This window comes from Bombina bombina, chromosome 1, assembly GCF_027579735.1.
Source record: "Bombina bombina isolate aBomBom1 chromosome 1, aBomBom1.pri, whole genome shotgun sequence".
Lineage (NCBI taxonomy): Eukaryota > Metazoa > Chordata > Amphibia > Anura > Bombinatoridae > Bombina > Bombina bombina.
Window position 1 is genome coordinate 111847871 of NC_069499.1, and position 26723 is coordinate 111874593.

Consider the following 26723-nt stretch of genomic DNA (forward strand, 5'->3'; position numbering starts at 1 on the left):
ACAAAGCACATTTTGAAATAGAAGTGAAATTAAGTGTCTTAAATTTTGATTTTCCTATCCCTTTAATTCAATGTATGTTAAATTATTCATTTATTTGTCCTTTGAATAGCTTTAGCAACATTTTACAAAAAACAGGAAATGTTGTTATATTTCAAACTATTACACTGCCCCACCCTGCTACTTATAATGCCACTTATAACCATATAAGATATAAATAAAACACGGAACGTTGCTGGTGATTTGTTTTGCTAATAAGAAAGAGATAATGAGGATAGACATGAGTACACCATACAGAGTAGAGTGGGGTTCTTCCCTGAGTTATAAAGTGCAGGGATACAGTGTGCAGGTATTGAGATTAGCTGATGTGGCAATGAAATGGTGATAATTGACATTGTATGATTAGTTGCCCCCACATTCATCCAACATAGCCACCTCTTGGAAGTTTAATATTATACTCATCTACAAGAAAAATAAATGCCAACTTCCAGTTGATGAATAATTTTCTATTTAGGGCAATCTGCTGAGCATAATTCAAAGTAATATGGATTTATAATATACCCACAAAGTCGGTAACATACACATATTCTCTAAAACGGTTTTAGCTCCAATATTGAACACCATGGGGCATATTTATCAAACTCCGTACAGGTTCAGGTTCGCCGGAAACACAAGTTATATCGGATCATGTCCGCTGGCACAATGATAATTCGGCCCCCATGTTGGAAAATTATTTTCCCCTCTCTCCTGTTCTTTACTTTTATTGCAACACAAAGATATTCAGGTACCAGGTATATAACCAAACAGATAAAAGTCCTCCTATGTATGCTAGACCTGTCTTCAGCTATATAAAAAAATCAAGTAGCACAAATCTATACACTGGCTATTCCTCTATTGACCATCACATTGTATAGTCACTTACTTGTCTCACCACTAACCGCGGTACATTCAGTTCCTCTTCTGCCCAGTATTACAACATAGCCAGCAAAAAGAAGTAGAATAAGCAGACCTATTTTATTGACAAAGTGTGATGAGTTGGACAGTGATTTACCTCCTTGAGTCTATCGTCAATTATTTTGATTGACTTTATTTGCGAAAGGTTTTCCGTAATCAGACCAAAAAAATGGGCCCTAGCAGCCAATGCAATGTCCCTGAGTGCAGACATGGTTGTAGGGGAGTGGAGCAGAAGCATAACATTCCCCCTTTATGGTTTGCAATGTCACACCTGAGGGCCACGTCTGCCCAGCTGCTTTGAGCCCACTAAACAGCCAGGTTCAGCTCTTTTCACTAGAGGTAAAGAGCTACAAAGAGGTTTAGTTGCTAATTAATTGTGTTAATGTTTCGGGTAGGTTCTTACTGGTAATCAAGAAACAGGGAAAATGGTTTCAGTACTGCCTTAAAGGGACACTAAATACATTTCATACACCCCCCTCCAATCATGAGTGCTGCCATTTTGGAACCTAGGTTACACTGCTGGCATCTGAAGGAGAGCTCCTGCACATGTGCAAACAGGTCAGCACTGGAATGCAGTGGCAGATTTCAACATGGCGGCCCCCACGACTTGCAGGAGGTGGGGAAAACCTCAGTACTATGCTTATAAAATGTATTTAGTGTTCAATGTCCTCTTTAATATACATTCAGAATTAACCCTCAGTTATTTTGAAAATGTTGTTGATGGATAGAAAGGTCCTTGACACAAAGAGTTTCTTTATTCATGTAGTGCTTGTAGTCTTCATTCAGGCAAAAGCGAGAGCACAGAGTTTGTAGCAAATTTATATTAAATGTAAAGAGAATTTAAAACCTAATAATACAGCACTTTATTATTGCACTATTGCTTGCTAATGACTATGTGATTAACCTCCACAGAGTTTTTTTTATGATTCAGCTAGAGAATACAATTTTAAAAAGTTTCCAATTTATATTCAAATTTACTTTGTTCTCTTGTTATTCTTTGTTGAAGATATATCTAGATAGGTGGCATGCACATGTTTGCAGCACTACTTGGCAGCACTATTTCCTGTCATCTAGTGCTCTTGCTAATTTATAACTATAGTACATGCACACTCCTGAGCAGAATTGCACTGCCGAATCTGTGCTGAACACAGCCAGTGATTTAGTGCAATAATAAAGTGCCCTTTCTGAGCTTTAAAGTGAAGCATTTACAGTTCTGCTGTGAGTATTTGTAAATCACAACAAAAATACTCAAAATACTGCAGTATCTCCTTGATCCCTATACGCTGCTATGTTGCTTCTCAGATATATTTAGAAGTTGGGAGCTGATGTCATAAAAACCCTCTGCAACTTTCTTCAGAAAAGGGGAATTTTAAGAGGAAATAAAACATGACACAGATGATTTTGAAATGTTTAGTCTGTGTAAATTTCCTTGAAAATGATGGCAAAAGGATTTTTTTTTTCCGATCCACATGATCTACTGTATTCAGTAGTTTCCCTTCTGTTTAGACTTTCTTCTTTAAAAGGACAGTCTACTTGAAAATGTGTATTGTTTCAAAAGATAGAAAATCCCTCTATGACCCATTCCCCAGTTTTGCATCACCAACACTGTTATATTAATATACATTTTACCTCTGTGATTATCGTGTATCTAAGCCTCTGCAGACTGCCCCCTTATCTTAGTTCTTTTCACAGACTATCATTGTAGCCAATCAGTGCTGACTCATAAATAACTCCATAGGAGCGAGCACAGTGTTATCTATATGATACATGTAACTGCGCTGTCTAACTGTAAAAAAACTGTCAAAATACACTGAGATAAGAGGCAGCCTTTAACGGCTTAGAAATCAGTTTTAGCCTACCTCGGTTTAGCTTTCAAAAAAGTATACAAGAGAACAAAGCAAATTTGATGATTAAAGTAAATTATAAAGCTGTTTAAAATTGCACGCCCTATCTGAATCCTGAGTGTTTAATTTTTACTAGACTGTCCCTTTAAATTTTAGTATATCACCTGTAATAATGTATACATATTATGGTCACAAAGTCTTTAGAGTTATAGCCGCACCTTTTTTTCTTTTATCTATGATATTACAGAATGTATTGTGTACACTGTATAGCATTACATAGATATTGACGGCAGATAAGAGCCATAGGCCCAGCAAGCCAGCCCGATATTTTCTAACAGTATAAACGTATCTAATGCTTGTCCCAGGCATTTTTAAGTCCCCCATAGTGTTTGTCGCTACTACCTCTTGAGGAAGTTTATTCCATAAATCAATCACTCTTTCTGTAAAGAAGCTTCCTCAAATTACTCCTGAATCTACTACCCTTTAGCTTGAGAATCAACAGTACCCATGGGTAGATTCAAACTCTTGACTATTGACTTGCTAACCACTAAGCTATGACAGAACATTACATTGCTTTTCTATGTAAATTGAATGTGGATTGCTATATATGTACATTTTGTTCCCTTTTCCTCAGATGGCACAGAGCCTTCCCATATGCATTATGAAGATGACCAGAACTTCTTCCGCGGTTATGAGTGGTGGCTGATGAAAGAGGCAAAAAAGAGAAACCCAAATATTAAACTTATAGGTAAATATTGTTTACGTACCTAGAATTGAATCATTATTTCAGTTACAATTCTATGTTTATTTATTTCGGAATAATATTTAGGCTCTTCACGCCTTAAGATATAAACATTTATTCCAACTTTTTCCAGAACCATGGTTACACCTATACCATACTTAGGTAGACATTCTTAAAGGGATATATATGCAGATTTTGCTTTATACTGTTGCTGTTTGTTTAACCCCCTACAAAAAGGTTAAACACCTAGGTAAAGTCCCAGTTGGGAGTTGTTAGTTCATGAGCAGGACACAGTGATTGCCCACTAGGTGTGACTTCCAGTCCTGATTGGCTCGCTGGTTGGGATCTGTTCAGGTGCTTCCATGTGTGTTGCACCTTGGCAGAATATTATATTTGTCTATCAACCTTTTTTATTAGATAAACAGGGCACATGGGTAGATAAATAATAAACAGGAATTTAATGCTGAAAAATGAAAACAAAGCATGCTTTAGCATTTTTCTTTAAAATAATTTCTACACGACTAGTGAAGCTAAAGAACAACAGAGTCAGTCACAGTGATCACGTCATAAATGACCCGAAGTCAGGCGCAAATGGTTTTGCACTAGCGCAATCATGTTTTTGCTAGCCATTTTCATTTTGCTGATATTACAAGTGGAGCGAAATCGCCCTTTACGCTTCAATCCTTTCCACAATCTCAGAGCTGTGGTGAACTGTTTTCTGAAAACTAAAAAGTTGCACAAAACACTTCAAAATTACATTACAAAGTACAGTTACACTCATAATAACACCATCTAAGAATTATTTTAATAAAATATTGCTCAAAAAAGGGTTATAAGGGCTCAAAGATATGAGATCTCAGGTAGGCAAATGGCTAACATTGAGACATACATAAACATTGCTAAATATGTATTTGTATGTGTGTATATGTATATTTTTTTTTATTGTTTTAAAAGATGGATAATCCCTATTACCCATTCCCCAGTTTTGCACAACCAACACGATTATATTAATATACTTTTTACCTTTGAGATGACCTTGTATCTAAGCATCTTCTGACAGCCCCGTGATCACATGGCTATTTATTTATTATCTATTGACTTGCATTTTAGCCAATTAGTGCTGTGTTGTGCTGACTCTTAAATAACTCCACGGGGGTGAGCACAATGTTATCTATATTGCTCACATGAACTAGCAGTCTGTAGTGGCTTAGAAACAGGCAGACATTTAGAGGTTTAAAGGTTATAAAGTATATTAATATAGCTGTTGGTTGCACAAAGCTGGGGAATGGGTAGTAAAAACAATAACAATTTTAGTGTTGACTGTCCCTTTAATGTATTTATATGTATTTACAGTCATATATACACACATAAAAACATTAATAAGTGTATATATATATCCCTTTGCCATTAAGCAGATAAAAACATGATAAAACATATTTCTGCAATATTCATATTTAATAAAGATTTTAGCTATGTATTTACTTTAAATATTTCACATTTACTAATGCGAATAGCTGTGTTTGCGTGTGGTTTTCCCATTGACTTCTATGGAGAATGCAAAAAGGCGATGCAGTTTGCGCAATCTCGGGTGTTAGGTTTTTTTTTCTCCATTAATCTCTATGGAGGAATAAATGTATGCGCACGTGAAAGTTAGGATTTTCGCGCTATTCGTGTTAACATCAACAAAAAGTAATTTTTTTTTTATTTATTTTTTTACGAACGTCTAATGCAAACGCAACCCGAAAAGCCCAAAAATGAAAATCAAAGCGGAATTTTCGCTTACGCAAAAAAAACATACCACGCCACTCGTAATCTAGCCCAATGTTTGTAAACTGTCTCTGCTGACAGATACAGAGAAGTCACCATTGATACAAATAGTATAAATTTAATGCTGCATATTTTTTTTTCCAATTAAGTGTATTTTGTTTTGTTTTTGACCCCTTAGTATTATTTTTGGTCCTTGGTTATAAAATAGTTAAAGGGATATGAAACCTCAAATTTTTCTTTTGTAATTCAGAAAGAGCATTCCATTTAAAAAAAAAAAAAAAATCCAATTTACTTCTATTATCAAATTTGCTTTGTCTCCATGATATTCTGTGATGGAGATACCTAAATAGGCATCTGGAGCACTGCATGTCAGGAAATAGTGCTGCCCTGGATAACATTCTTGCAAGACTGCTCCCATATAGTGCTTCAGGAATGGGCAGTCTCCTAAGCTCAAGTCACTGCTTTTCAACAAAAGATACCAAAAGAACAAATAAAAAATGACAATAGAAGTACATTAGAAAGTTGTTTAAAATCACATGCTCGGTCTGAATCATGAAAGAAACATTTTGGGTTTCATATCACTCTAACTAAAAGTGTCAATATGCTATTAAACTTACAGTCCTAGAATAGCAAACAGCGTTAAACCAATAATTCCAACCTTCTAGAATCTGGCCTATGTTTGTACTAAATTACTTGGAAACCTAAACTTATGAGGTATTCCTAACCTCAAGACAAAATGATCTATTATTTTTATAAGGTATTTTTCTTTAGTTACACTAGTTTTGTAGAAATTTTTATAAAGAAATGTTTTTTTAATTTCCCCCATTTTCAGTATAAATTCCTATTTATTGTTTTATGTACCATATAGGTAGGCTGACCATATTGCTGCTTTACAAAGGGACACATATGAAAAATACATATGTCTGGGCTGTTCAAAGAAATGCTTTGAATAATGTTCTGTTATAAGAACCCTGACATATGTATTTTTCATATGTGTCCCTTTTTAAAGCGGCAATATGGTCAGCCTACATATAGGGTAACACAAGAAAGCCATGTTCAGCTGTTAAAAACCAGGTTATAATACGTAAGGGTGCTGTTAACAAGAGAGCAGATAATTATGGTGAAACCAATACAGAGGAGCATTTCCAAAATTACCTTTTTCATGACATTGAAGCATGGAATTTGGGAATAACCTTCATCCTCAAGAGGTTACAGCGCACACGATCATATAGCTCTTCAAAAGTAGATTGTGATGTAAACATAGATATTGACGGCAGATAAGAGCCATAGGCCCAGCAAGTCTGCCCGATATTACCTAACAGTATAGACTTACCTAGTTCGTATAGCCATATGCTTGTCCCAGGCATTTTTAAAGCTCCCCACAGTGTTTGTCATTACTACATCTTGAGGAAGTTTAATTCCACAAATCAATCACTCTTTCTGTAAAGAAGGGCTTCCTCAAATTACTCCTGGTTTTTAACATTTCCTGAAAATTAAAGGGGGGGGGGGTGATTTATGAAGATACCTATATCTCAAAAACCAAAGATGTTACAGACATGAAAATTGGTATTTAGATTTACGAGAAACACAGAGAATTAACAAAATTTCACCAAGTTCATGTCAGCGACTGTGCAACCTAAACGGGCACACGTTGTTTTGCGAGTAGTCGTTTTCTTTGCTATTTTTATTTTATACAAATCACAAAATCCACGCAAGCGAAGCCGTGGGCAACAGCTAGTATTTAATACAGTTTAATTTACTGTCCCTTTAAGTTTTTTCATATATTCTGTTTATCTTTTACTTTTTTGAGTGGGCTTTAAAACATTGCTATCCATTAAGTTGCAGAACTGTGCCAGTCAGTGGGTTAATGTGTAGAGTGTAATGACTCTAAAAGCAAGGCTGATGACAGAGCTTTTTGCAGTTCATGACAACAATAATGCTTATTGTATCCACAAACTTGCGTGCTGATGGTGTGTAATATATTCTGTCAGGTTTGCCTTGGTCATTTCCTGGATGGATTGGTCGCGGCAAGAGCTGGCCTTATGATTTCCCTGATGTAACTGTTCACTATGTGGTTTCTTGGATTATTGGTGCCAAACAGTATCATGATTTAGATATTGATTATGTTGGGGTAAGTGCCATTTAATATAAACAAATATATATTAAAAAGACAATACAATAGATGCTCTTAATTTTATATAAGCAGAAGATTTATTTTTTTGTGACAAATTTTAAAATTTCCTTCAGTTTGCCACCTCCCCTGTATCATTTGATAGCTGTCAGCCAATTACAGACTCCTATACATATACACTGTGAACTCTTGCACATGCTCAGTTGGAGCCTCAGAAAGTGAACTGGAAAATGACATTCTCTTTCTGAATCATGAAAGATTATTTTCTCATCCCTTTTAATCACATTTGTAACATGCATTATTGATTCACAGTTTTAGTCTTTGTAGGGATATTAAATAAATATTAATGTCCCCGCACTAACAACCAACGAGTCAATATGCAAATAAAGTTCATATCTAGTCATGTATGCTGAAGTGAAAAATGACTTATTTAGGTCAGACCTATTGCTGCTGCATACTTGGTGCCGGTATTACTCCTTACACCTTGCATGTGAAATGTATGCTGAGGTCATCTGTACTTATATTAACCCCATGCTTCTAACAAGGCAATCCTTTTGCATGAACTGCTTAATTAGTCCGCTTAAAAGCTCTGCATTTCTAACCGCTTGCATATAACCCTGCTGCATCTGTATTCAAGTTTACAGTTTACCTATACTCTGGAGGCACATGTTGTCTAAAACTGGACATTCTTGATAAGGGCTTGGCTCTGTTTTTGCATCCTTGCAGAATTGTGCATTATATATGTATTTTCACTACTGTATATTAGGTGTATATTAAGTCATTTTTTACTTCAGCATACATATGACTAGATATGACCTTTTATTTGCATATTGACTCTTTGTTAGTGCGGGGACATTAATATCTATTACACCTTGGTCCCTGACATTATTATCTTTATTCTATACATCTTACTTTTCAACTGAACCTTATACCTTAGTGCTTATCCATAATTTTGTATGTATATATGTGTGTGTATGTCTATGCATGTATATGTGTGTGTGTGTGTATATATATATATATATATATATATATATATATATATATATATATATATATATATATATATATATATATATATATATATATATATATATATACACACTGTTGTATTTCCCCCAGAAAACAATGTTACCAAGCAGTGATTCAGCCTACTCCCAGCTGATGAGTGGCAATAACCACGAAACAGCTGTCCTGGGATTGGTCTGAATCACTGTACTACCCCTAGCTAAGCTTAAAAGCTGTGTAATGCAGCGATGCTTTGGCACAAAGAGAAGTCTGCCTTAAAAAGCAGGCTAGAAGTAAAAAAGTGAGTCATTGTGAACCTCATTTGCATATATCACCCAGAATCCTTTGCTGCATTGGAGACAGTGTAATCAGAGTTTCTGTGGTAAAAGCAAGTCTTCTGACTTGTCTAGATTTGTAAATGGTTTACACAATGAGTTATTTTCTCTACATTTTTGATTTAGTGGAGGATTTTAAACTCACTTTCTTTTGCAAGATGTACCGAGTCCACGGATTCATCCTAACTTGTGGGATATTGTCCTTCCTGACAGGAAGTGGCAAAGAGAGCACCACAGCAGAGCTGTCTATATAGCCCCCCCTTAACTCCACCCCCCAGTTATTCTCTTTGCTGGCTCTAAGCAGGAAGAGTAAAGAGAAGTGGTGTTAAACTGTTAGTTTTATTTTATCTTCAATCAAGTGTTTATTTTTAAATGGTACCGGTGTTGTACTATTTACTCTCAGGCAGGACATAGATGAAGATTTCTGCCTGGAGGATGATGATCTTATCATTTGTAACTAAGGTCCACTGCTGTTCCCACATGAGCTGAAGAGTACAGGAAAACTTCAGTGTGAGGAACGGTTTCTTGCTATACAGCAATGAGGTATGTTCAGTCATATTTTCTGCAGAGACTGTGTTAATTCAGAAAGGCTGACAGTGTCCCCATTAGGGGAAAGGTAAGCAGTAATCCTAGTGTTATCAGAGGTTTTTACTAGCTTGCATAAAGGGTTAATTTTTTGTGGGCACTCAGATTTTCTAAGTCGTCAGACTTTTCATCCGGGGGAGTGGGAGCTCCATCCGGAGGTGTTTGCTCAACTGGTTCAGCTATGGGGCACACCAGAACTGGATCTGATGGCGTCTCGTCAGAACACCATCTTGCTTGTTACGGATCCAGGTCAAGGGATCCTCAGGCAGTACTGATAGATGCTCTAGCAGTACCCTGGTCGTTCAACCTGGCTTATGTGTTTCCACCATTCCCTCTCCTTCCGCGTCTGATTGCCAGAATCAAACAGGAGAGAGCTTCAGTGATTTTTGATAGCGCCTGCGTGGCCACGCAGGACTTGGTATGCAGACCTGGTGGACATGTCATCTCTGCCACCATGGACTCTGCCACTGAGACGGGACCTTTTGATTCAAGGTCCATTCAAGCACCTTTTGATTCAAGGTCCATTCAAGCATCCAAATCTAATTTCTCTGCAACTGACTGCTTGGAGATTGAACGCTTGATTTTATCAAATCGGGGTTTCTCTGAGTCGGTGATAGATACCTTGATTCAGGCTCGAAAGCCTGTCACCAGGAAGATCTATCATAAGATAAGGCTTAAATATCTTTTTTTTGTGTGAATCCAAAGACTACTCATGGAGTAAGATCAGGATTCCTAGGATTTTGTCTTTTCTCCAAGAAGGATTGGAGAAAGGATTGTCCGCTAGTTCCTTAAAGGGACAGATATCTGCTTTGTCTATTCTGTTGCACAAGCGTCTGGCAGATGTCCCAGACGTTCGGCTTTTTGTCAGGCTTTAGTTAGAATTAAGCCTGTGTTTAAACCTGTTGCTCCGCCATGGAGTGTCAAATAAGTTCTTAAAGTTCTTCAGGGGGTTCCGTTTGAACCCATGCATTCCATAGATATTAAGCTTCTATCTTGGAAAGTTCTGTTTCTAGTTGCTATCTCTTCAGCTTGAAGAGTTTCTGAACTATCTGCATTACAATTTGACTCGCCTTATCTTGTTTTCCATGCTGATAAGGTGGTTTTGCGTACCAAACCTGGGTTCCTCCCTAAAGTTGTTTCTAACCGGAATATCAATCAGGAAATTGTTGTTCCTTCTCTGTGTCCTAATCCTTCTTCTAAGAAGGACCGTCTGTTGCACAACTTGGACGTGGTTCGTGCCTTGAAGTTTTATTTGCAGGCAACCAAAGATTTTCGCCAATCCTCTTTTTTGTTTGTTGTCCATGCTGGAAAGCGAAGAGGTCAAAAGGCTACGGCTACCTCTCTTTCCTTTTGGCTGAAAAGCATCATCCGTTTGGCTTATGAGACTGCTAGACAGCAGCCTCCTGAAAGAATTACAGCTCACTCCACTAGAGCGGTGGCTTCCACATGGGCTTTCAAAAATGATGCTTCTGTTGAACAGATTTGTAAGGCTGTGACTTGGTCTTCGCTTCATACCTTTTCCAAATTTTCCAAATTTGATACTTTTGCTTCTTTGGAGGCTATTTTTGGGAGACAGGTTCTACAAGCAGTGGTGCCTTCCGTTTAGGTTCCTGTCTTGTCCCTCCCTTCATCCGTGTCCTAAAGCTTTGGTATTGGTATCCCACAAGTTAGGATGAATCCATGGACTTGGTACATCTTGCAAAAGAAAACAGAATGTATGCTTACCTGATAAATTTTCTTTCTTTTGCGATGTACCAAGTCCATGGCCCGCCCTGTCTATTCAAGACAGATAGTATTTTTTTTTTTTATGTAAACTTCAGTCACCTCTGCACCTTATAGTTTCTCCTTTTGTTCCTTGGCCTTCGGTCGAATGACTGGGGGGTGGAGTTAAGGGGGGATATATAGACAGCTCTGCTTTGGTGCTCTTTGCTACTTCCTGTCAGGAAGGACAATATCCCACAAGTTAGGATGAATCCGTGGACTCTGTACATCGCAAAAGAAAGAAATTTATCAGGTAAGCATAAATTCTGTTTTTCGCCTCCCCATATTTTAAATTGCTGATATATATATATATTTAGCCTGTTCTATGGCGATTTACCACCTGGGTGCAGCTTTTTTTAGCCCAGTAATGCTTTTCACAGAGAAGAACTTTCCTGTAGTATATCAGTCTGATCCCGCCTATTACGGTCAGTCCAGCGCCGAAATACCAGGCAATTCCTCTTTGAACAAGGAACACAGCAACACCAGACTATATAGTTTCGGCCTTCATTGGGACTCGTCAGTGAGGTGTAGCCATATTCCTCTAAGCACACTGAGCAAGGAGTCCACGTCTGGTTTCCCCTTTCTTTCATGTAATTAGCAAGAGTCCATGAGCTAGTGACGTATGGGATATACATTCCTACCAGGAGGGGCAAAGTTTCCCAAACCTCAAAATGCCTATAAATATACCCCTCACCACACCCACAATTCAGTTTTACAAACTTTGCCTCCCATGGAGGTGGTGAAGTAAGTTTGTGCTAGATTCTATGTTGATATGCGCTTCGCAGCAGACTGGAGCCCGATTTTCCTCTCGGAGTGCAGTGAATGTCAGAGGGATGTGAAGAGAGTATTGCCTATTTGAATTCAATGGTCTCCTTCTACGGGATCTATTTCATAGGTTCTCTGTTATCGGTCGTAGAGATTCATCTCTTACCTCCCTTTTCAGATCGACGATATACTCTTATATACCATTACCTCTACTGATTCTCATTTCAGTACTGGTTTGGCTATCTACTATATGTAGATGAGTGTCCTGGGGTAAGTAAATCTTATTTTTTGTGACACTCTAAGCTATGGTTGGGCACTTTATATGTAAAGTTCTAAATATATGTCTTTAAACTTATATTTGCCATGGTTCAGGATAATCAGTATTCCTTTATAATTCAGACTGTCAGTTTCATTATTTGGGATAATGCATTTTAATTCAATTTATTTTTCATTAGCTTGAAAATTCTCAATTGACCATTTTCCCTGCGTGCTGTTAGGCTCGCGGGGGCAGAAAATGTTGCTTTTTATTGCGTAATTCTTGGCGCGGACTTTTTTGGCGCAAAAATTTTGTCATTTCCGGCGCCGTAGTTGACGCTGGAAGTTGTATTTTGTAAACGTCATATTTTGCCGCATGTATATTCAGACATTTTTTTCCCGCCAAAAAATGTGGGCGTCGGTTTCGGCGTCAGAGGATGTGGCGTCATACTTGGCGCCAAAGAATATGGGCGTTGTATTTAGCGCCAATAATGTGGGCGTCATTTTTAGCGCCAAAAAATGTGGTTATTTAAATTTTCACTTTTTTATTGCTTCTGGTTTTTAGAAGCTTATTATTTTGCATTTCTTTTCCCATTCCTGAAACTGTTATTTAAGGAATTTGATAATTTTGCTTTAAATATTGTTTTTTTCTATTACATATTGCAAGATTTCACTGTTCCTGTTTCAAAATCGTTCTAAGGGATTCCTTTTGACTGAAGTTCAGTCCTACCATAGCTAAGTTCATTTATTTTAAAAATGTTATGAATGTTTTTTCTTTAGCTATGGTTTGTAATAAGTTATCATGATAAACTTTTACATGCAGAATCCGTTAGTATTTATGCTTTATATATTTGCTATTCTTTTTACATCTTATGTACAAGAATTACGTAGAAGATTTATAAGAATATTTTTCTGATTCTATTTTAAAGGCTTTGTCTGACATCGTGCCTTCAAAAAAAATAAAATAATTTTTTAGGTCTTTTTCAAACTTCTTTTTTAATTATTGAGTTTTCAAATGACCAATTACATAATGATTTATCCTTCTCTGATGATGTTTTTTCTCATTTCAGAATTTTCTTCATCAGATATTGATACTATCAAATCCACTTTTTTATTTTTAAAGTACATTTGTTCTTTGTTGAAAAGGTGTTGATTATTTTGGATATTAAGGTAATTATTTCTTTCAAGACTAACTAACATTTTATTCTTCTGTATTTTCAGAGGTTTTTTCCAGTTCCTCATACTAGGGAATGGAATAGGCTGGGAATTTTCTTTTATTCCTTCTTTAAAGGTTTTAAATTATATTCTTTGCCGGCAGTTCATTTCAATTTTGATGGTTCTCCAATTTAATGGGGCTATCTCTACTCCTGCTAATTATGCTATTGTTTCTATAGCAAAATAGTATTTATTTTTCCTTTAGATGGTTGTATCCTATTTAAGGAAAATTATTTTTCTGGTATTTTTCTTGGACCTGTGTTTTATTTGAATGATGTTGCAATTGCTTCATTTTTTTTCTGTTTACTTTAAAATCAAGTATCAGATTATGTTTTTATTTAGCATTGTTAAGGGACAAAGTCTACTGCTCATTTGAGGTTAGACTGGGTGCTGTTGCATTTGTTTTGTTGTCTTGCATTTGTTTATGCAAGTCTGGTGTGTTGACTGGTCTTTTAACTGGATTAACATGCTAATAATTTCATTTGTATCTTCATTTTATTGAATATTTTCACAAATGAGGTTTTAATCTATGTCTTTAGCTAGAAGAATTTTGTGATTTCTAAAAAATCCTTATTTCTTTTTTTCCAAGATAATCAATTATTTGGTTCATTTTGGATTCAATTCTTAACTGTTACTCTGGGCTTCAAGATTGAGTTCTAAGACTAAAACTTTAAGCTTATTTTAGTTTGGTTGTTCTTACTAAGGAACACAATTCTAATTCTTATCCAAGTAACATGTTTTTTTTGGTTCTATTCTGTCCAAATTTCTTAGATTTTGGTACGGAATAAAATTTAGAGTTAAACCGTCTATGAGAAGTCTTTTTCTCTCTATTATATTCCAGCTATTCCAGTAAGGCTAACATTTTCCTATATATTTTGGGTAATGTTGAAGTGCGGCTGATCACCTGTTGGGGCTCAAGCGCTGCTCAGATCTGGAATCTCCTGGGGTATTTATTCCAGTTCCATTTTTAGGAACTGGGTTTTGGGGGTTTTATTCAAAACTATTCATTGTTCCAAAGATAGAAAATCTTTTTATTATGTACCATCTTTTAGATTGGTATTTATATGGTCTATTCTGCCTTTTTTTGGTCAGTGATAGCATTATTTGTTTTCATTAGATACAATAGATGCATATCTTCATTTTCTGTTTTCATTCAGATTATTTTTATTTTCTGAGACTACGGAATCTCATATGATTCAACTTTGTTTTTTCAAGACATGGTTAGAGGATCTTTTTATCAAAAGCCCTTTTTTAGGTTTCCAGATAGATTGTGTCACTGTCTTGGTCTCTAACAGACAAGTGACTTTTTATTGGGTTTTGTCTGTCGGTACCTTCAGTCTCTATTATTTCCTTCAGTTGCTATATATGCATGGAAATTTAGGTCTTATGGCTGCAGCATTAGATTCAATTCTCTTTGTTCATTTTCATAGAAAACCTTTCCAGTTTTTTATGCTGAATAATGGTGCAGGGATTCTAGGATTTCACTTTTTAAATCTTCGAATTCTATGTTTATCTATCTTTGATTCGGTGGTTAAGATCACCATCATTTAGTTCTACAGGTCTCTTCGATTCTTTCAACCTGGACCATGATCTCTATAGATGCGAGTCTTTTAGGTTGGGAGGCTGTCTGAGGTTCTCTGTCAGCACAAGGGGTTTGGAAATCTCAGGAGGCGAGATTACCATTTTATATTTTTGAACTCCGTGCATTCTCAGAGTTCTTCAGTTGGTTTCTTTTGAAGAAGAGATGTTTATTGTTTTTTCAGACATTATCACATCTGTGGTGTATGTCAATCATCAGGGTGTGACTATTAGTCTTTAGACTGTGACAAAAGTATCTTGGATATTTGCTTGGGCTAAATCCAGCTCCTATCTAAATTCTGGGGTCCTTTTCCCAGGTATAGACGTTTGGGAAGCGGGTTATCTCTGTTAATCAAGCTTTACATCCGGGAGAATGGTCTTTACCCAGATATGTTTTTCAATTTTTCAGATGTGAGGGCTTCCAGAAATAGATCTGTTGGCCTCTCGTCTTAACAAGGAACTTCCCAGGGGCCTATTTCAGGTCCGGGGATCCTCAGGCGGAAGTAGCGTATGCATTGACACTTCCTTGGATTTATCATTCTGTCTATATCTTCCGCCTCTAGTTCTTCCAAAATTCTAATTGAGCGTTCGTTTGTACTGCTGGTGGTTCCAGTATGGCCTCACAGGTTTTGGTATGCGGATCTCATTCGGATGGCCAGTTGCCAACCTTGGACATTTCCTTTAAGTCCAGACCTTCTTTCTCAAGGCCCATTTTTCCATCAGGATCTCAAATCATTTAATTTGAAGGTATGGAGATTGAACGTTTGATTCTTAGTCATAGAGGTTTCTCTGACTCAGTGATTAATACTATGTTACAGGTTTGTAAATCTGTCTCTAGAAAGATTTATTATCGAGTTTGGAAGACTTACATTTCTTGGTGTTCTTCTCATAAATTCTTTTGGCATTCTTTTAGAATTCCTAGAATTTTACAATTTTTCAGGTTGGTTTAGATAAGGTTTTGTCTGCAAGTTCTTTGAAAGGACAAATCTCTACTCTTTCTGTTCTTTTTCACAGAAAGATTGCTATTCTGATATTCATTGTTTTGTACAGGCTTTGGTTTGTATCAAGCCTGTCATTAAGTCAATATCTCCTCCTTGGAGTCTCAATTTGGTACTGAGGGCTTTACAGGCTCCTCCGTTTGAACCTTTGCGTTCTCTGGACATTAAAATTACTTTCTTGGGGGCGTGTCCGGGCAGCCTGCAAGATCAGTCGCCAAGGCATGGAGCTCCTGCCATGGAATAACTATTCTGTCGATTAGACTTTGTCTACTGCCCCATCCATTGATAAAACTTACATAAATGAGCCCTACATACTCTACTGAGCAAATCAATACCAGGAAGGAGGTACTTATGACTGCAGGGCCTAAGAATGCTTTACTAAAATTGATGACGGAGGCCTAACACAAGCTCTGGGCACCCTTTCATTCGCTAACAGAGGGCGGATGGCTGCATGCTGAACATATTGCTTCTCAGCACATTACAGTTGTAGATAGCACACCAATATCCCCTACCTCCTCATCATGGATACACAACTACCTATTGATACTATTATGGCCATGCTGACAGGTCTCGAGAAAAGAATGGAGGACCAATTCAATGACCTCATCTGGGTGATGCAGGACTCAAGCGGCAAGAGGTCTGACAGAGCTCGTGTGGATGTGTGTCAGTAGATTGCACAGACCGGCACTCAATTCATGCCTCCCTCGTCCCCTTCTAAGAGTGATGTCAGTGACGCATTGATTTCAGTGGAGAAACCTTCCAGGCTCAAGCGGGTAGATTGTTTTACGATGGCTCTGGAGACAGGTCCTTTTCATGTGGGACGGTACTGCGGACCCCCTATGAAACCCCTCTGCAGAGTGACACCTTTCAAAAGGGAGAATAATTTGCAGACCCGATTCAACATCTTCCAGTCAAGTACCCGCACAAGTCACCAGATGCTCCTGTGGATAATACAGCCTAACCAGGACTTGTTCTTTTCTTCAAGTAGCGTTAGGAGGGGCATCGGCTAATACAGCTGTTAACATGATTGTGTAATAGAGAGATGCAGACGAGACTATCTTGGACAAGAGGTTAATGCGTGCAATGTTATGTTTCTAACTTTCTTTTTTTTTAGCTGTGTCCTGTTATCGCAAATATTGTTTTGTTAAAGGGGGGTTTATTTGTGGCTAGTATCTTTTATTTTGCCTGGTATGTATTCACTCAATCAAGATGGCGCTACACACATCAGAAGAACTTTCTCGCACCATATTTGTTGCCGGGGCCGGGCTGCATGCGGCCGGTGTGGCGCGGTCTTGGCCGTGAATCCACTTCTCTGTAATTTGAGACCTCTTCTAACCGAAATTAACTCTGCGCAAGTCTCACAATTAGGTATACGAGGCATATGTAACTAGTTCAAGACTTTCCCAAATACCCAGCTTGGATGCAATAAATTGTTATCACGCTAATTTTCTTAAGGCCCCTGTTCATGTGGCTTCATCAGAACCGCATTCTTAGAGATACACAAACCCGCCACAATTATGAGCTGTAGTCATGTATAATGTCTGAGGTGGGCAATATCCACATTTGCTATTCCCCTACTGTCTAGTATTATTTATGTTCCTTATGGCATAAGTATGAGTCTTGGAGTTATCCCTTTAGGGAGGTACCTACACCCCACTCTGTTAACTTGTACCCCTCTTTATTAGTCGAATATAGTGGGTATATATTTGAAGCTGAGTTTATGTGAATTGCATACCAGTAGTTTATAAACACAAAAATCCAGACACACTGTTAATACATGCTTTGTCTGACTTTAACGGCATGTTCCTACAGCTTATATTTCATAACCTATAGATAGCTCCAAAACTATCATCCTGAGTGTTATATATTAGGGGGTGTAAATTGCATTAGCTTGAAGGTTGTCCCTGTTTGGCAGTTCAGAGCTCTACTGTGTCGATGGGAGAGACATATGGAGTATCTGCACTGACTTTGTACTTACAGGAGACATAAGTGCAGTAAAATGTTGATCTCTAACTTTTTATATTGTGATATGTTTCATACTGTTCTGTGTATATTATTAATGTTTATAATGGGTTTAAGAGAGATCGATAATATCGTTAATAGAGGATGAACTATTACGTTTATGTGCATAATACTTATCCTGTTATACCAGCAACATATGAGATAATAGATAATGGTTCTGTATATTCCTTATAACCTTAAGGTTCTGCGTGCTGAATTGATAGTTAGCCCTTTTCATATACATTCCATATGACTTATGACAAGCCCAAAAGAGGCTCGTTCCCTAATGCGAGTTTATTAGACGTCCTGGACACGCCCCCCCTTTTCCCCCCTTCCCCCCCCCCTTTTTTCCCCTACCTATTATAAGAGCAGCTTTTCAAACCCCAATCTGATATCTGCTGTTATCACTATAACGCCTGGCACCCTCTCAACGTTTAGTGTCAATTTATTATATACCTATAGATTTACATAAGGTATCTCCCCTCACCCTTTCCCACTCTGTGAATCGGAGTGGGTCATATCCAATATCCCTTTTCCGTCTCCGTCCAGTGGTGACATTAACCCCTGAGGGGAGATACAGTACATGTCCAGTACACGCATTATTCATGTTTGGGCAGGGTACAGTAGCTTTGCCTTATTCATTTTACCTATTCCATTTAAGCTAACCTTATTTGATCTTTAGGAGTAGTTTTACTGGGTATGAAAAAGAGGTCTCGAAGGCCAGAGTTTGATACTGATCCAAAGCTCCCTGCTTCTGTGTTTTATTTTTCTACCTATAAGCTCCCCTATTCTAATTCTAGCATTTTCCCTTCCCCTCCCCCACTCCCTCCCCCCCTTCCCCCCTTATACATCACACAACACATTGTTTGCCCCCTACCCCATACTGTTTATCGTGCCACCGTACACCCTTACTTTAGGTGTACAAACAAGCGGTATTTACCCGCTATTAATATTGTACTGTTATAAGTTGCTCTTATCCTTCTGTCTATAAAGAAAATGAGGCAATTTGCCCTCCAATTACGTGCATTTAGTAGGAGCAACTTGTTATGACTCCCTATAATTTGTACATTTTCAGATAATAAATACATCTATTTTATAATTAACATATCACTCTATAAGAAGTATAAGTTTCTCTGGCTGTTCAAATTCTATCATTCTTTCTTGCGTTTATATAGGAAACAAATGGAAAAAAGAGGCAATGCTTGATTATATGTATTTGATTTTGTACTCGCATACAATGTCCTTTATTTTCATTATGTTCCCTTGGTGAGATATATGATGTCTGAATTAAGATTTCTTTACTCTCTTATATGTAAAGGTTTCATTGTCCAATGGATAAACAATATCTTGTATGCAAAATTTACTAAAGTAATGTAAAATGTATATTATGTTTATGTTCTTTTTTTTCTTGTATTGCCTCAATAAAAATCTTTGATTCAAAAAAATTACTTTCTTGGAAAGTATTGTTCCTTTTGGTTATCTCTTCTGCTAGAAGACTTTCTGAGTTTTCTGCTCTTTCCTGTGGATCTCCTTTTCTGATTTTTCATCAGGGTAAGGCAGTGTTCCTTCCTGTTGTTAATTATTTTGTTCAGGCTTTGGTTCTTATCAAACCTGTCATTAAGCCAATTTCTCCTCCTTGGAGTTTTAATTTGGTTCTAAAGGCTTTACAGGCTCTTCTATTTGAGCATATGTTTTCTCTAGACATTATTTACTTTCATGGAAAGTATTGTTCTTTTTAGACATCTCTTCAGCTAGAACAATTTTTAATTATCTGTTCTTTCTTGTGAGTCTCCTTTTTCTGATTTTTTTCATCAGGATAAGGTGGTTTTTGCTATCCTCATTTCAATTCTTACCTAAAGTTGTGATTTCTATCAACATTAGGGAGGAATTATTGTCTTTTCCTAAGACTTCTTTGGTAAGATTCTTACATTCTTTGGATATGGTAAGCGTTTTGAAATCTTATGTTGAAGCTATTCAGATTTCAGATAGTCTTCTAGTCTATTTGTTATCTTTTCTGGTGTTAGGAAGGTCAAAAGGCTTCTGCCATTTATTTGGCATCTTGCTTAAACTTTTGATTCATCATGCTTATTTGGAGTCGGGTGAATTCCCGCCTCGGAGGATTACGGCTCATTCTACTAGGTAAGTTTCTACTTCCTGGGCTTTTTAAGAATGAAGCTTCTGTTGATCAGATTTGCAAAGCAATGACTTGGTCTTCTTTGCATACTTTTACTATGTTCTACCATTTTGATGTTTTCTCTTCTTTAGAAGCAGTTTTGGTAGAATGGTACTTCAGGCAGCTGTTTCAGTTTGATTCTTCTGCTTATATTTTCAGTTTTTTTCATTATAAAAATTGAAACTTTTTTTATTTGGGTAGTGGATTAATTTTTCAGCGGAATTGGCTGTCTTTATTTTTTCCCTCCCTCTCTAGTGACTCTTGCGTGGAAGTTCCACATCTTGGGTATTTATTATCCCATACGTCACTAGCTCATGGACTCTTGCTAATTACATGAAAGAAAACCTAATTTATGTAAGAACTTACCTGATAAATTCATTTCTTTCATATTCGCAAGAGTCCATGAGGCCCACCCTTTTTGTGGTGGTTATGATTTTTTTGTATAAAACACAATTATTCCAATTCCTTATTTGATGCTTTTGCTCTTTTCTTATCACCCCACTTCTTGGCTATTCGTTAAACTGAATTGTGGGTGTGGTGAGGGGTGTATTTATAGGCATTTTGAGGTTTGGGAAACTTTGCCCCTCCTGGTAGGAATGTATATCCCATACGTCACTAGCTCATGGACTCTTGCTAATATGAAAGAAATGAATTTATCAGGTAAGTTCTTACATAAATTATGTTTTTTCCCATAGGGAGACTAAATACACACAGAGAGAAGCCTGGTATTTCGGCGCTGGACTGACTGTAATAGGCAGGATCAGAATGATATACTACAGGAAAGTACTCTACTCTGTGAAAAGCATTACTGGGCTAAAAAGTTGCACCCAGGTGGTAAATCGCCATAGAACAGGCTAACAATGTTATTGAGCCAGTTGTTCATTCCTGTTAGTGCACTTCTCTCTGTATGTATTTGGTCTTCCTATAGGTAAAAGGGGCAACCAGACGTGGACTCCTTGCTCAGTGTGCTTAGAGGAATATAGCTACACCTCACTGATGAGGCCCAATGAAGGCTGAAACGATCGTCTGGGGTTGCTGTGTTCCTTGTTCAGAGCGGAATTACCTGGTATTTCGGCGCTGGACTGACTGTAATAGGCAGGATCAGACTGATATACTACAGGAAAGTTCTACTCTGTGAAAAGCATTACTGGGCTAAAAAGTTGTACCCAGGTGGTAAATCGCCATCGAACAGGCTAACTATGTTATTGAGCCAGTTGTTCGTTCCTGTGAGTGCACTTCTCTCTGTGTATATGTATATGTATATGTGTGTGTGTATATGTATGTATATATATATTAGGCCAAGTGTGTTTGTCCGAAGCTGTCATGCGCAGTAGCAGTAGAGACTGCGCGCAAGGACAAACACACCTGGCCGCCTAACTGACCTGGCGTCGGGGAGTGGGCGTGGCCGGGCGTGATGCAGGAGGGGCTGGGCGGGGCCAGATGCCAGGGCTGCTGAGAGACAGAGAGCTCTAAAGAGGGAGGGGATAGAGAGAACAGAAGAGGGTGAATAGAGAGAGCAGAAGAGGGGGGATAGAGAGGGGGAGAGAGACGGCAAAAGAGAGAGGGGGAGAGAGACGGCAAAAGAGAGAGGGGGAGAGAGACGGCAAAAGAGAGAGGGGGAGAGAGAGGGCAAAAGAGAGAGGGGGAGAGAGACGGCAAAAGAGAGAGGGGGAGAGAGACGGCAAAAGAGAGAGGGGGAGAGAGAGACGGCAAAAGAGAAAGGGGGAGAGAGAGACGGCAAAAGAGAGGGGGAGAGAGAGACGGCAAAAGAGAGGGGGAAGAGAGAGCGCGCAAAAGAGAGGGGAGAGAGAGCGCGCAAAAGAGAGGGGGAAGAGAGAGCGCGCAAAAGAGAGGGGGAAGAGAGAGCGCGCAAAAGAGAGGGGGAAGAGAGAGCGTGCAAAAGAGAAGGGGAAGAGAGAGCGTGCAAAAGAGAGGGGTAAGAGAGAGCGTGCAAAAGAGAGGGGTAAGAGAGAGCGCGCAAAAGAGAGGGGGAAGAGAGAGCGCGCAAAAGAGAGGGGGAAGAGAGAGCGCGCAAAAGAGAGGGGGAAGAGAGAGCGCGCAAAAGAGAGGGGGAAGAGAGAGCGCGCAAAAGAGAGAGGGAAGAGAGAGCGCGCAAAAGAGAGTGGGAAGAGAGAGAGTAAAAGTGAGGGGTGGGACCGCTGTACTGCAAAAAATGGCCCGTGTACATATACATACATACACACACACACACACACACACACACAATGTTTATTTACCAGGCAGTCTATGTTTAAAAAATACAAACACCCCAAGCTAAAGTTACAAAAATTAAAAAAAAGTAAAATTACAGAAAAAAAATAAATAAAGAAAGCTATCCAAAATAATTTTTTTTTAACAAACTATTACTCCTATAAAAATAAATAATCCCTCCCCTCAAAATAAAAACACCCCTTAATCTAATACTAAACTACCAATAACCGTTAAAAAGGCCTTTTTGGATGGCGTTGCCCTAAGTTAAACAGGTCTTTTACTTACAAAAATGACCAATTACCCCCTAACGGTAAAACCCCCCACCCACCAAACCCCCCAAAATAAAAAAAACCTACCACTAAAAAAAAAACAAAAAACTACCGATTGCCCCTAAAGGGGCATTTGTATGGGCATTGCCCTTAAAAGGGCAATCAACTCTTCTCCAGCCCAAAAAACCCTAATCTAAAAAAGAAGCCTAAGACTATCTTCATCTGGAACAAAGAAGGTGTGTAGCAGAGGTGCGGAGCTGTCTTCCCCGATGCGTGGTTCCGTGGCGGCAGCATTCCTCGGGGGCATGGAGGCTCCCATCCTATTGGCTGATTTCAAAATTTCAGCCAATAGGAATGCACGGTACCCCAAAAAATTTGGGGTACCTTGCATTCAATCTTCAGTGTGCGACGAGCGATCACCTGGAGAGGAGCCTCCACGCCGCCGAGGACAACGCTGAGGATCTACTCATCCGGAAAGCCACCTCCGCTCCTCGTCGCCTTTGCTCCGGATGAAGATAGAAGATGATTAGGTATTTAATGTGCAGTAAATGCCCATACAAATGCCCCTTTAGGCATTTAGGGTAGTTAAGGTTTTTTTTTTAGTGTTTTTTTTTTTTTTATTTATTTTTTTATTTTGGGGGATTTAGTAATTTTTAAATGTAAAAGAGCTGTTTAAAGTGAAAGTAAAGTCAGGGGTTGCGCTCTTTTTATATATCGAAATTACATGCAAAATAAAGTTAACTTTCATTCATGAATTTTTAAACATCTGTTTCTAAACACCTTTTTTAGTATGTATCAGCGTAGTGAGTGTAAGTGCGCATGCACAAATTTTGGATTGTCGGGTACGAGCGCGCATCCTTACGCAATTGACTGTTCTGTCAGTTGAATAGTGAAGACGGCATAAACCAGGAAGAATGCGAGGGGGCGGAGGAACACACTGCACAATGCGATCTGTAAAAATAAAATTATTTACAGATACTTATATGTTTTGAAAAAACAAAGTTAGCGACTTGAGTATTTACAGTGGCGTCACTAGGGTTGGTGTCACCCGGTGCGGTAAGTCATGGTGTCACCCCCCCCCCCCCAGAAAGCAGACACACACAAAAACACAGGCAATTACACATACAAACACTCAGACACACTTAAAAACATACTCAGATGCACACACAAACACTCGGAAACACACTCAGACACACACACAAAAACACACACACAAAAACACTGAGACACACAAAAACTCAGACACACACATACAAAATATGTAAACTGCACTGCATTAATTAGGAAGCTCATGCCTAGAGCTGCTCTCTGGCTCAGCAGAACATCAAATGAAAGATAAACAGAGCACTCTAAAATAAATCACTGAAGGAAAGGTTTAGGCACACAAACTATGAAAATTCTGCTCTCTGACTCTGTTCCAAGTCTGTCAGTGCACAGCCCTGGGCCGCATGTCACTGAGCAGTGAGCACAGATAGGCAGGCAGGTTTAGGCTAGCAGCGCAACTTTGCAAGCCCCACGGCACACCCACAACATTCATAGTGAAATTGGGCAGGGGAGGAGCAAAGTACAAACAAGCAAAAGCAGCCGGGAAAACTATTTGTTGAAATTGCAGCACTGGCTCAAGGGGCAAAAAAATTGTGTGTCTACAACTTCCCCAGTCCCACTAATGTTCACAAATGCCAGCCTCTAATAAAATAATCTATGCATCTCAACATTGTATTTCTTTGAATTTCAATAAAATTAAAAAAAAAAAAAAAAAAAAAAAATTTTTTTTTTTTTTTTTTTTTTGGTGTCACCCCCTGGAGGGTGTCACCCGGGTGCGGCCCGCCCCCCCCTAGTGACGCCACTGAGTATTTATTAGGAAGGCTTGATTCACTGGAAGCAAAATTAACTTTCACTTGAATGCCTTTTAAGGGCTATTGGTAGGGTAGTTTAGGGGGTGTTTTTATTTGGGGGGGGGGGGTTTATTTTCATAGGGATTAGGATTAATTTTTGATAATTTTTTTTTGTGCGATTTAATGTTAGGTTTTATTTAAGTGTAACTTGGTATTGGGGTTAATTTAGGGGGTGTTAGGTTAGGGGGCTTAATTAAATTAGTTATTTGCGTTGCGGGGGTTGGCGGTTTAGGAATTAATAGGCTAATTAGGTTTATTGCGATGAGGAGGTTTGTCGGTTTAGGGGTTAATAGGTTAATGAGGTTTATTGTGATGTGGGGGATTCTTTCACCACCTTGCCATTTTTCGGAATCCAGGTGGATTCTTTTGGCTGCGCACGCAGCCAACATCCTTTTGGCTGCCTCGCTCTGCCAGCATTCCTTTGAGGATGCGTGCGCAACTGGGACACCGACGGACGTGTTACAAATGAGATTTTAAAATATAGAACTGCTATGTGCTATCAGCAAAAATACAATCTTTTAGACACTGGTACCTTAAAATAATATAAAATGTTAAAATGTGACATAATGCCCAGGTTATTTTAAAGTCATATGACGCGTATCAGGTGATCAACATGTTTCAGCTCATAAGCCTTTATTAAATTGCTTTGAAATATGAAATGGTTAACAATGAGCATACTCTAGTTAAGGGAATATTACCCCCTTAATAACCAGCAACATACCATGTACAATAGCTATTTTAGCAAGCTTTTCCGGAGGGAGAATCTAATAGTGCGGGCATGCAGCTTGCGGCAAGACCTGCACTATTATAGTCACACAATCCCTTAACGAACAGTGACTTACAGGGTACGTTGCAGTTGTTAAGGGGTTAAAGACTATTTTATAAAGGCAAAGCACTTACTTGCTGCAATATCCTTGTAAATGTCTTCTTTAATTCCCCCGCACTTGTTTTTATGTATGATTAGTTTACCATTTTTGCTTTCGTTTTTGGTGTTTTTTTAAAAAATTTAACTTTTTCATATCTTAAAGGGACAGTCTACACCAGAATTGTTATTGTTTTAAAAGATAGATAATCCATTGTTTACCCATTCCCTAGTTTTGCATTACCAACACAGTTCTATTTATATATTTTTTACCTCTGTGATTATCTTGTATCTAAGCCTCTGCAGACTGCCCCTTTATTTGTTCTTTTGACAGATTTGCAGTTTAGCCAATCAGCGATGGCTCCCAGGTAACTTCACATGCACAAGCACAGTGTTATCTATATGAAAAACATGAACTAACACCTCTAGTGGTGAAAAACCTGTTAAAATGCATTCTTAAGAGGTGGCCTTCAAGGTCTAAGAAATTAGCATATGAACCTCCTAAATTAAGCTTTCAACTAAGAATACCAAGAGAACAAAGAAAAATTGGTGATAAAAGTGAATTGGAAAATTGTTTAAAATTACATGCCCTATCTGAATCATGAAAGTTTTTTTGGACTAGACTGTCCCTTTAAGTTATTTCTTTATAATAAATGTGTTCAGTATACTTTAAAGGGGAAGTACGTAGTTGTGTTGCTATAGAATAACGTCAGACAAGTAATGTTTTAAAAACAAATTAACATAATTTTTACTACAATTAGTTTTCAGTAGCCAAACTCTACTCACCATTTGCCTTATATGGATTAACCACTTTGCCATTAAGTCCACAGATATCTAGGCTAACCACTGTCATAAAGTTAGTTTATAGCACATTGTTTTTGAGTTGTTAGCATATTTCAAGGTTGTTTCATTACGCATAACTAAATATATCTAAAAATCTGAAGGTGTTTACTGTCCCTTAACCAGTTTCATGTGCACGGCCTGTATGCGCCTGACAAGCCTCATCATGCAGGGGGATCGCCAATCAAACCCTGTTTCTCTTGTTAAGTGTAGTCAGTCCACGGGTCATCCATTACTTATGGAATATATCTCTTCCTAACAGGAAGCTGCAAGAGGATCACCCAGCAGAGCTGCTATACAGCTCCTCCCCTCACATGTCATATTCAGTCATTCTCTTGCAGCCTAACTAAGATAGGTCGCTGTGAGAGGTCTGTGGTGTTTTTTAACTTAGTTTATTTCTACAATCAAAAGTTTGTTATTTTAAATGGCACCGGAGTGTGCTGTTTATTCTCAGGCAGCATTAGAAGAAGAATCTGCCTGCGTTTTCTATGATCTTAGCAGACGTAACTAAGATCCACTGGCTGTTCTCATCTGAGGAGT

The 26723-nt window shown here is 38.2% G+C and overlaps 1 protein-coding gene across 2 annotated transcripts in view; it reads left to right on the top strand.

The window, feature by feature from the left end:
* The window catches only part of GALC (galactosylceramidase), a 163379-nt gene that overhangs the window by 19154 nt on the left and 117502 nt on the right, over nt 1-26723 (top strand). For both annotated transcript variants that reach the window (XM_053697581.1, XM_053697582.1), the window contains exons 4-5: nt 3430-3543; nt 7296-7435. In XM_053697581.1, the coding sequence (XP_053553556.1) occupies nt 3430-3543; nt 7296-7435 (254 nt within the window). The remainder of the gene's footprint in view (nt 1-3429; nt 3544-7295; nt 7436-26723) is intronic.